This window comes from Manacus vitellinus, unplaced genomic scaffold (genome assembly GCF_001715985.3).
Source record: "Manacus vitellinus isolate BGI_N305 unplaced genomic scaffold, ASM171598v3 scaffold_15_pilon, whole genome shotgun sequence".
Taxonomy (NCBI): domain Eukaryota; kingdom Metazoa; phylum Chordata; class Aves; order Passeriformes; family Pipridae; genus Manacus; species Manacus vitellinus.
Window position 1 is genome coordinate 5,644,918 of NW_021939122.1, and position 10,928 is coordinate 5,655,845.

The window sequence follows — 10,928 nt, forward strand, 5'->3', positions numbered from 1 at the left end:
TCACTGAGTTCTTCACTTAGGGACACTTTTGTATGTTTCAGAATTTGCCATTTCTTTTCTTCATTAGTACTTGCCCAGCTGACTGTTGCTTCTGTAGCTGCTTCCCAGCTTCTTAGAAGCATCTTAGAAGCTTGAGCTCACAGGGGTGCTTATGTTGTGTGAGAGGTATTTGGGCACTGATAGCAACAATGTGCAGAATGGATTCATCAAGTTTGAAAGTCTTCTTCACAGGGCCAAGTGCCAGGACATTGTGTCGGGTTTGCCACAGAAAATTCGTATGGTCCTGCCTGATTCTGCACATGAGCAAGTAATGCACTGTCTGTGCTGTCCCTGCAGAAGAAAAAGCCAAGGCTGCACTGTGCACTAGCAGGCAGGGAGAGGGAGCAGTATGGCTTCATGGGACATGTAGAACTTTCCAGCAGTGGCTAATTTTTTTAGTTAACCCAGAGCTAATGTAAGCAGTTTTTGGTTACCATTGCACTGCTTTTTATACCACAAGTGACACAAGGTGAGGCTTCCAGGACACGGCTTTAGCCCTCCTCAAATGTCAACACCCATTTCGCATCCTGGTGGAGTCTCTGGGTGCTAAAACTGTTTTCTTGCTGATCTGCATTGGCTGCCTCCTCTTTTCAGCATGGAGGAAGATGTCTGAAAGAAGGAAGCTGCTTCCTCATTTGCTTTGGCTATTTTAGTCATGGCACAGCTGAAGAGGAATTACAGAGTGCTTTCTTCTTTTTATCAGATGAGACAACTTATTTCTATGATTCTGTGACATTTGTGACTTTTGCCTTTGGAATGCTATGCCACCAAGTCATGGTATATCTAGCTTATTAATACTTTCAAAGAAAACAAGTTTAGCCTGTTAATAAGCAGTTAATACCATTGTGGTAATGTTACAGTTGCTGTCTTTTCCCACATAGCACAGATTCAGCTCTCTGTCTTCACTGTAATCACTGTATATTATACTTTGCAGGGAATGTGATCAAGACAGGAAATGGCAATCCTAGATCTGCACAGGTATGATTGGCAATTCATGTAAACACTGTTTATATTTTTTTGCCTGATTGTAACATTGCTGTAGTGATCTTTACGTACTTCATAAAATAATGGGAAGATGCAAGCTGGCGTTTATCTAGGAAATGGCACTGGGGGCATCCTGGTATTATTTAATTTGTCTTTTTTTTTTTTTTCCACAGTGGACAGCTCTGTAACTACAGCTGGGGTTCTGATAAGTCCTCTATTATCCCACATTGGGAATGGAAGTTTATAGGTCATTAGCCAGCTCATTCTTCAAGCCATAGGGCATTTCATATACATGAGTGAAATGAAACAGATTTCAACAGTGTACAAGACTTGAAAAACATTTGGAAATACAAGCTCTGTGGATGCAGGTTTTTCACTGAAAGATGGTCTGGAATCTCAGAAAAAGAACAATTCGGTGTACCACTTTTTATTTTGCAATGTAAGTTGTAGTTTCACAAACCTTCATTGCAATCACACAGAAGATAACCCATCTGCCCAGTCACTGATAAACTCCATTCCCACCACAGTAGACAATAAGTACTGGGACAAGAATATGTTAGATGACCATCATCTAACAGAAAAAACCTCACTGTTATACGCTTACCTTTACAAAAAGGTTACAAACAAATTGAAAGTACAGAGGAGAGAGGTACCTCAAGCAGATTCTGTGGAAAACCTGGAGTATAAGCATCTGTTCTGCTGTGCTGAGGTGGTCAAGGGATAGGGACAGCAGCAGCAGGGCTCTCAGACAGCTACTCCACTCACCCTGGTATGTCAGGAGCCAGACAGGAACCAGAGCTGGGCGAGGCAGGTGCAGAGGAGAACCTGTATGATTTTGCACAGGGAGCTGTGTTCTTCCCCGTGCCATTGCCTACTCTGTCTCTGTTTAGAGCTGGCTGTGGTGATTATAACAGCACCATACCATTTTCTTTTCTAAGCACTTTTGTCTCCATAAAGCATCTAGAAAATTATCTGAGTGTTTCAGTCTCAACAGATTGGGAAGTGACTGTTGTTTAATCAGAGCATTCACAAGTTTGGGAGTTGGCAACATTTTTCTCTTGGCTAACGTGGAACAAAAGAGAGCTGATAGGGTCGGGGCGTCCTTGCCAGACTCGTGATTACTGGAGTAATGTCAATGTCCTTGGGATCCACAATAGGCTTCAAAGTAAAGTTCTGCAGGATGGATGTTAAGAATATGAATATCTCCATCCGGGCCAGACCTTCTCCTGCACAGACACGTTTTCCTGCAAGAAAAGAAAATAATAAAAATTGAGGTGACGCAGTATTTTGCTTGCTAACTGGTTTTAACCACTGTTCCTTGACAGTTCAGACGTCTCAGAAGGCACAGGCAGCACTGCAGCGTTTTGGGGAACAAGTGAATTAAACTGGGAACTAAGGGTCTAGAACACAAAGAGTGCTCAGTGGGCAAAGGTGGTTTGAAAGCTCTGGTTTCTCTTGTTCTGCTGCAGTTTGATGGTTCATCTGGAGAGAGAGAAGTTGCATGGCTGAGTCCCACTTTATACACCTCTTCTTGGAGAAGGCATTGAAGGAACTTTTGAGGTTGGTAAACAAGGAAGTCAACTGCAACTCTAGTGCAGGGGTTACAGCTGCCCAGAAGTGAGTGGCAGACGTCACCAGACATCACTGTACAGATCATGGCAATGGAGCCACTGAAACTTTCAAAGAGATTCTAGGACAGGATAGTCTAGGATCTGAAATAGGAAGAGGTCTTACCTGTAGAAAATGGCATAAAGTAGTCACTCTTTTTAAAGGTACCATTTGCATTCAGGAAATGTCCTGGGTCAAATTTTTCGGGATTTGGAAATTCCTTGCTATCATGTAGGACAGCAGTCAGCATAGGGAATACTACAGTGCCCTGAATTGACAAAAAAGAAAGGTACAATGGAGATTTGCTAAAGCAAAGAGGGATTAAGAAGTTCCCAGAGCTAAATAGAAGGATAGTCAAAGTTTAACCAGTTTAAAATAAGCATTTAAGGAGTGAAAATATAGGACATTGGTATGGCAAAGATGGGTTTTTTAAATGAATTTTAGTGGTGAGTCTGTTTAGAGTATTTCACATTGCTCCCAAATGGAATACACCTTCCATTTATGTAAAAAATAGAAAGCTCTACTGCCTTCTTCTCATAGGGAATGAAAAATCTTTTCTTTTTATTTTTTTTTCTTTTCTAATTCAAGGGATTGGACTCAATATCTACCAGATTCCCCTTCCAAACAAAACTATTCCAATTCAATATCACATTTCAGCGCTTTTAAAAATTAAATAAAATACAAAGAATAGAACACATAATTGTTTTCAGGAGATTATGACCTTTCTCAGACACAATGCAACAGACCTTGGGGATAAAATAGTCTCTGAACTTGGTGTCTCTGGTCACAGCATGTGGGACATTAAGTGGAATGAAATCAATATATCTCTGGATTTCATGGATCACAGCCTCTGTGTAGGGCATCTGGCTCCGATCTGCCATGCGGGGGCTTCGGTCCCGGCCAATCACGGAATCAATCTCCTTTTGCATTTTCTCTGTTAGGAAATAAGGAAATGCTCAGTGGACAAGTAGCCCATCTGTTTGTCTAAGTCTCTGCCTGTATTTACAACACAACTTACTTTTAGTAAATTGGGAATATATTCATACACTTAGTACTAACATCTCCTTGTGAATAGAACTAAGATAATACACATTTCCACACTGCAAAGACATGTTTCTTAGTCAGGGGACCATTGCCACATGTAGTAATGACAGCAATTGTCCAAACTGATCCCGTAACGTACTAAAACTTTTTACATCATTTATTTCCTTTTCTATTACCTGCTATCTCTGGGTGTTTTTGGAGAATCAGAATTGCAAATCTCAGTGTGATGCTGGTGGTCCCAGTTCCTGCAAGGAACAAGTCGAGCGTGGTTCTGGTCAAGGACTCAACAGTGAATTTTGAGTCGACATTTCCTTTCTCCTGCAAGAAGATTTGGCAGAAGGTTTTGAATGACAAAATCAAGAAGCTTGTTTAAAAAGAAAAGTCATACACCCATGATGTGTGTTTATAAACATATCTAATGTCCTTTCAAAAGTACAGCACTCTCCAGAGCACCAGCACTTATGTACTTTTACTGAATAATATTATGAACCTTTTTTAATATGGGAGTAGCCTTGAATTACATTAACCAGATTGGTCTTCAACTTTCTTAACTTTGGCTGGTGCTGTTAATTCCGTGTTTAAAAATCCTTGATAAGAAAATGGAGAGGATAGAATGAAGTTGATGTGGCAAGAAGAGCAAGCTCCCCTCTGTATTTGCAAAAACCCAATGCCCCATCACAAGTGAAAAGATGTGATTCAAGCAGTGATTTTCTTATAATCCAACAAATCTATACTCTTACAATACCCGTTCCATTTTGTTAAGAAAAGCATCAACAAAATCTCGAGGACAAGTGGGATCCAAGGTTTTCTGGTGCTCCATTATGATTTCTGTTGTAAATTGATCGACTTGTTCAACATTTTTTATCAGTTGTTTATGCGGTCCAGGTATTGACTCCATAACAGTTGGTAAGAAATTATATAGCTGTAAAAATAAAATGATAAAAAAGCACATTCTGATTAATGCACATACAATAATATTTCCCCCTAATCGTAACTATGAAAATGGGGCAATTAAACTGTTTTGGAATGGTAGGTCTTTATTACTCAGGATTTGAATGCTATTTACTTTATGGTTTTAGTACATTCAAAGATAGACTGCACTTCAGCAACTTTTGCAATTATATCCTTTGGACATACAATCACAATTCCATAAGATAAGAAAAAACAGCAGGATCTGGTTATTTAACTGTCTTTTTCACTTTCAATTTTTTTTTTTCCAAATTTAGGAAAATCCCCTCTAATTAAAAATTAATAATATGAATAAATATTCATTAATAAAATATTATAACAATAAATGTATTAAATGTAACCATGCACACCTTTGCTTGTAGAGAGGCCTGAAGCCTGCTGTTTTCATCTATCAAATCGATTAAAGTTAGAAATTTCTTGTCCTCGTAGTCAAACCGATCCCCAAAGACAATGGAGCAGATGATGTTGGAAACAGCATGGACTAGGAAGTTGCCAGGGTCTAAAGGTCGCTCTGCCACAACAAACAAAAGTGTTATCTTGCTTTCAGTATTTCAGGGATCATCTCCCCCTCTAACACTACAGGGTAGTTTCATGTCCTCTTGAGATCCAGAGTTTTGCAGTCCTTTGAAAGAATGGTGAAGGGCTTGTCCAATTTATTCTTCTCTTCTTGAAGTGAACTGATTTCACTTCAACTAGAATGGCTTAAGTATCTCTTTTGCCCTGTTCTCAGCAGAACACGTGTCTGAGTGCCTACTACCAGAAAACACATTTATAGGTGGAAACCAAGGGGGTTACCTTATACCCTGCCCTCAGAAGCAGCCCCTGGTCCCACTGGACAGCCCCACCAATGTGGGAGGTGTGTCTATCTAGCGTTCAGATGGACTGGACCCAACCCCAAATATCTGTAAATGAGTTCTCTGGTCACCCGCTTCTTCAAGAACTGTTTACATGGAGCTGCAGGAGGCAAGGGGAGGAAGTGCATGTTGCTTGCATGCTGGCAGTGTCCAGCCCTGTCTCCATGGCTGAATTCCATCAAACCCTTGGCTTTGTGGCAAAGCTGTTCATTTTGCCCCTTCCTGTCTTGTCGCTCAAGCAGAACAGGTAAAATGATACTTTCCAACCCTGTCTCCTACGTTTATCCTCCCCACTGTCATCAAGCCTTTGACTGACCGACTGTCAGGAGTGATAACTTTGCCTGTTGAAGCAGGGAGCAGAAACAGCAACCATATGCCCAGTACTTGGGTCATGGATTTTGTGAAGCAGCCCTGTACACCTCATTGTCTCATTGCAAAGATGCATGGTGCCTCAGCAGGCACAAAGTCCTTATCCTACCGTGTGTGTTCTTGAGCCTCTCCACCAGAAAATGAGCTTCCTCCTGGATTCGCTCCTCGATGCTCTTTTTCCCCATCCCAAAATCCCGCAAGGTGGTGAGTGCAAATCGTCGGAGCTGCTTCCAGGTCTCGCCATTGCTAGTCACAATGCCTGACACAGGGAGGAAAAATAGACCTTCATGAGGAAACATGTCTTTTTCCCTAAATGGGAGCTACACAGTAAGTACTCAACCTGAAAAGACAGCTCTCTGTGGAGTTACACTGCTATTGCTATATACCCAGAGATGTCTGTGCAATTATGGAGGTGACAAATTTGATCCATCTGTCACAGCACTTTGAGTAAAACTGACTTTATTCCCAGAAGAAAAAAAACTATATTAGGATGTAAGTAAGTAGGTAACACTGGTACTGAATAGGCAACAAGCACATGGCCTTTGCACTGACATAACTATTAAATGTTCTGCTATGTCTCTTCCCAGAGCATATACTTATTGACAGGATCATTGGAACTGTGCTATATATTCCATGCTATTGCATGGAATATGTTCTGTTTACCCAGAGAAATGCCATACTGGGGACTGACCTGGAGAATAATCTCATGGCCTAATCTTGAGTGTGGCCCTTACCGGGTCAGCCTATATTATCTTATCTTTGTTGTGCTGTGGACTTTCCTTTTGCTGGTTCCTTAGCTGTGTATATATTTAGAGTATTTTCAGAAATGGGAGAACGAATGTAAGACCTTAGAGGTACATTTAATGAACAATATTTTAGCCAGAATGTGAAGCATGCTGAAAATAGAAAGGCAGTCAATGAAGCTGTCCTGGGACCTTAAACAGTTTTCCAGGGGACCAGTTTACTCAAGGGTCCAAGCATGAGTTGGGCTTTTGATCTTTGATTACTGATTTGTTTCTACGAAAGTAGTAAATGAAATCCACCACTGCCTCCTGCACTGCTCTCTCAGCTGTGTTCCTGCAGCACTAAAAGCATGTGTTTTTTATGCTAACATTACAAAGTACATACCTGTGCCTTTGAAGAGTTTTTCAGCCAGTGGTAGAATGCCTCTTCCACTGAAGTCATCTCCTTGATCAACCAGAGCTTCTTTCATAACATCATAACCATACAATACCACAACCTTTTGTGGGCCTAAATGTATTGTGAAGACAGGACCATACTTCTCACTGAGCTGTAGGAAAGAGGAACACAAAGAACAACAAGTCTGAATGTTAATCATGTGAAAAGGATTTTGTAGCAAAAGGGTCTGAGCGGTGATCTGCCATTGTCCCAGCATCGCTGAGACATGACATTGATTAACAGCAGTGCAGAGCTCTTTCAACTATGAACTACAGACAAGGGAAGGGGAAATTATACAAGAAATAGGTGATAAGAATGGAAGCAGTAAGGTATCAAATCTAAATCTGAGAAAAGAAAATAGCCATTCATAGGGCTGGCAAAACATTCTGGGAGGCCTTTCTGCAGGGCATAGTGGATAAGAGTTTACATGAGCTCAAAACCAAATTATATACGCATATGGAAGCAAATGCCTAAAGGGTTTCTGAGCACAAACAGTAAAGCTGTTTCTCAAATCTTCTAGGCCACAGACCCCTGAAAATTGAGTGAGTGTATCAGCAGACAGTCACAGCATCCTTGCACTAATCATGTACTCCTTTCCTGGCATCTGCTCTTGGCTACATTTGTAGATTCTCGGGCTATGTGTTCCAACCTGGAATGCTTCTTATGGTCACTTTATAAGACCAAACTAGATGAAATCCTGTGGTTTTTTCATGGTGGGAAGCTGAATCACTTAGTGCTCTGAAACACAGCAGAATGCCTGAGGGTGCTCATGATTCTCAACATTCACAAGCACAAGGGCAAAAATGAGCTCATCTGAGTATGTGTGCATCTGACAATACACACAGTGACGTCAGCCACCACCACAATTTTGCTCTGAAGAACCCAGGGACACCAGCCCTTTCCATATATCTGTCACCATACCCTCATGATCCCCTAAGGAACAGGCACTTTGGATGAACATTCCTTCCAGACCTTGCAACACAGAGGGGGTTTTTTGCCCGATGGGTGACATCAGCCAGGGGAGAGAATGGACAGCACAATCCACCTCCAAACTTTTTTGCTTCAACTTCTTAACTTGCTAGTTCCACTCCCAGGTGATCCTACATATCTGCTGGGGAGCAGAGGCAGCAAAATGGAGCAGGGTTCTCCCCAAAAGGGGGCCAAGCCATCTTTCCATCACGGTGAGGAGCTGGGCACAGGAGGATTATAATGCATATTGCAATAGCATCAGGGCCTTGATTGCAAGTCCAGTGCCAATTGCAGTAATGCTGTGAGGTCAGTGTGGGACTCCTCATTAGTATGATCATTGCAAATACATAAACTGACTTGTAATATATAGAATTAGATATATAGATTTCAGAAGCATGTCTATCTGGGAAATCTTTTGTTTCTATTTGAGTCTAACCTTTGGTCAGTGCAAATTAAGCTTGTGGATTTAGCTGAGACTGCAGGGACTGGGCTTTATTTTATATACAATGAAGATAACATAGAAAAGAACAAAACAGTCCCTTACCTTCTTCAAGCTTTCAGCCATGTTCTGTGGGTTCAGCTGGAGCAGGTTTCCAACAATAGGAAGTGAGAAGGGACCAGGAGGCTCCTTCCCTTTTTGTGATGTGCTTCTCCATGTGGCCAAGAGAAGAAGGCATGAGATACAGACAAGCAAGAAAATAGTAGTCGTTCCCAGGAGCTCCATGGTGGGCTGAGGCAGAGAAGTCAAGTGTCAGAAGAGCCTGATGTTGGACCTGTAAATCCATGCTTATTTATATGCTGTGATACCAAAGCACGTGGTTGAAATTAGCCAATAGTGCCTTCCTATTCCTGCAGAGATATGAGATTACTTATTAATCTGCTCCAGATAAGAATGAATGTTTTTAAAGTTATGTGAGTTATATATAAATCCTAAAGCAATGGTAATTCAGACTCAGTGAAGCCCCAGTAAGGAAACTAATAAACAAGAGAAGAGGACACATGTAGAGAGCAGAAAATGCTAACATCTGCAGCTTAAGAAGGGGAGTGGAAACATTAGTGGAATTAAAAAAAAAACTTAGTTTCATCACTTTGGGAAGTTTTCGTGTAATAAGAAAGAGACATGACATTACTCTTAAAGCCACCCTGAATTAGAATCAGTGCAAAAGGAGGTTGTTTATCTCTGTTTATCTATGAAAACAGTTTCAGCATTATCCAGCAGTGGATAATAAAAAGAAAAATGGATAATGGCAAGAAAAATGAAGTGGGTCAAAGGGAGTTGCTCTGTACCAAAATCTCCCTGGAGAGTTCTGTTTGAAACAGCTTCCTTCCCTCCCCTCCTGCCCCGTCCCCCCTCACCACCTGCCCTCTGTTGTTGAGGAGCTTTATGTTTTACAGCCCCATATCTCTAGCAAGGGAGCAAAGTCCCCCTATCTGTGCTCCCTGGGTAGGTCTTGTCCCACAGAAGAGCCCTCCCCCATCACCCCATAAACTCTGCTCACACTGACCCCTCTCCTGTTCTTTGCTTCACATACCCAGGCCTCTGTAAAGCACCTGGTAATGGGTGAGCATTAAATGGGCATTAGTGTCCTCTGGCAGGGCCTGTTTCTCTTCACACACTGGAGAGGGAGCTTATCCAGATTTTCAGACAACTAATGTCACATTAGAGGGATTCCACCCAAACAACCTCATCAGGGACCATTTCAGTCAGTGAAACAGGCTCTGCCACCTGCCAACACTCAGCCCATCCCATTCTTTCTTTTGGGATACAAAGCCAAAATGATACTGACCCCTTAGATGCTGTGATGGAGGAGGGATGTGTTAAAATGGCTATAATCTTATATTATATTCTATATATATATTCTTATATATGCACCTAGATCTCTTATTTATCTGCCAGGTAATGGTAATGGACTGGGAAAGTAATTTTCTTTCTTGCATGAACTCATTGACTCAGGACTTAAATCGGTGTCAGTTCAATCAATTTTTGAGTGCTCGTGTGCACAGAAATAACCAGACATACTGTAAACACCAGACTTTGTTTTCTATGGAGTTGTCCAAATGGGGTTTATAGGATGGGTAGATTTTATCTTTAGCTTAAGTAGTTGAGTAATAGCAGATTCTGCAGCAGCGAAGAAAGAAACATGTCCTACCTAAATTTAGATATGAAAAAGGTATACAAATCAGGTTGTCTGCCCTGTTAGTGAGGAAATACTGATAATTCCAGGGAATGGGTCGTCTGACTTTTCTTATGAGCTTATTGTAGGGTGAAACGAGTCAGTCACTGAAGAAGTTTGTTTCCCCTGACTGCAGAGGGAGGCTCACGAAACATATACAGAGTTACATGTCCGACTGCTAGGGATCTGTTTTGAGGCAAATGACTCTAATTCCCTGTGCATTTCTCCTGGTCCTAATGATGTTTTATATCACCAACAAATTCTGCAAATTCTAGTACAACAGGCACTGCTCTGAATACAGCACACCAGGGTATTTAAAACCAGAAGTTGGCAGATGAATGAAATCGAAAGGAGCCTTCTGTGCTTTGGAAGGATGATTATATTGTTGAGAACAGTCAGTTTTACTGTCATCAAGTTAAAACTGAAGTTGTTTGCATTTTCTTTTCCTTTACTTTTGTAGATAAAGTGCCTTGCACTCCTTTATTAGCAGCCTTGAGGGTGACAAACTGCTACAAAGCCCAATGCACTAGAAAAGCAGAGCTTTGCTCGCAGCATCATCCCACATCCAGACATGGCTTTTTTATTATTTATCTAAGTACTCATGTAATCCCTGAAGGGTTTCAAAATGCTGCTCGGAGGGTTGCAGGAGTTTAACTGGAAAGAGATTTAACTGCCAAAGGCCTTAGGTCACCTCTGATGACAGAAAGACAGGAAATATTCAAGAGTGAAAGGCTATTTC

At 41.4% G+C, this 10,928-nt stretch overlaps 1 protein-coding gene across 1 annotated transcript; it reads right to left on the reverse strand.

Annotated features, from left to right (window-relative positions):
• Window positions 1–1,450: 1,450 nt before the first annotated feature.
• On the reverse strand, window positions 1,451–8,802 carry LOC108639023 (cytochrome P450 2H1-like). The gene is made up of 9 exons (XM_018069112.3): window positions 8,560–8,802; window positions 6,996–7,158; window positions 5,977–6,126; window positions 4,995–5,155; window positions 4,421–4,597; window positions 3,852–3,993; window positions 3,378–3,565; window positions 2,758–2,899; window positions 1,451–2,267 (listed from the first exon to the last, which is right to left on the reverse strand). The coding sequence occupies exons 1-9, from the start codon at window positions 8,737–8,739 to the stop codon at window positions 2,086–2,088; spliced, it is 1,485 nt and encodes a 494-aa protein (XP_017924601.1). The 5' UTR covers window positions 8,740–8,802; the 3' UTR covers window positions 1,451–2,085.
• Between the last annotated feature and the right edge of the window lie 2,126 nt (window positions 8,803–10,928).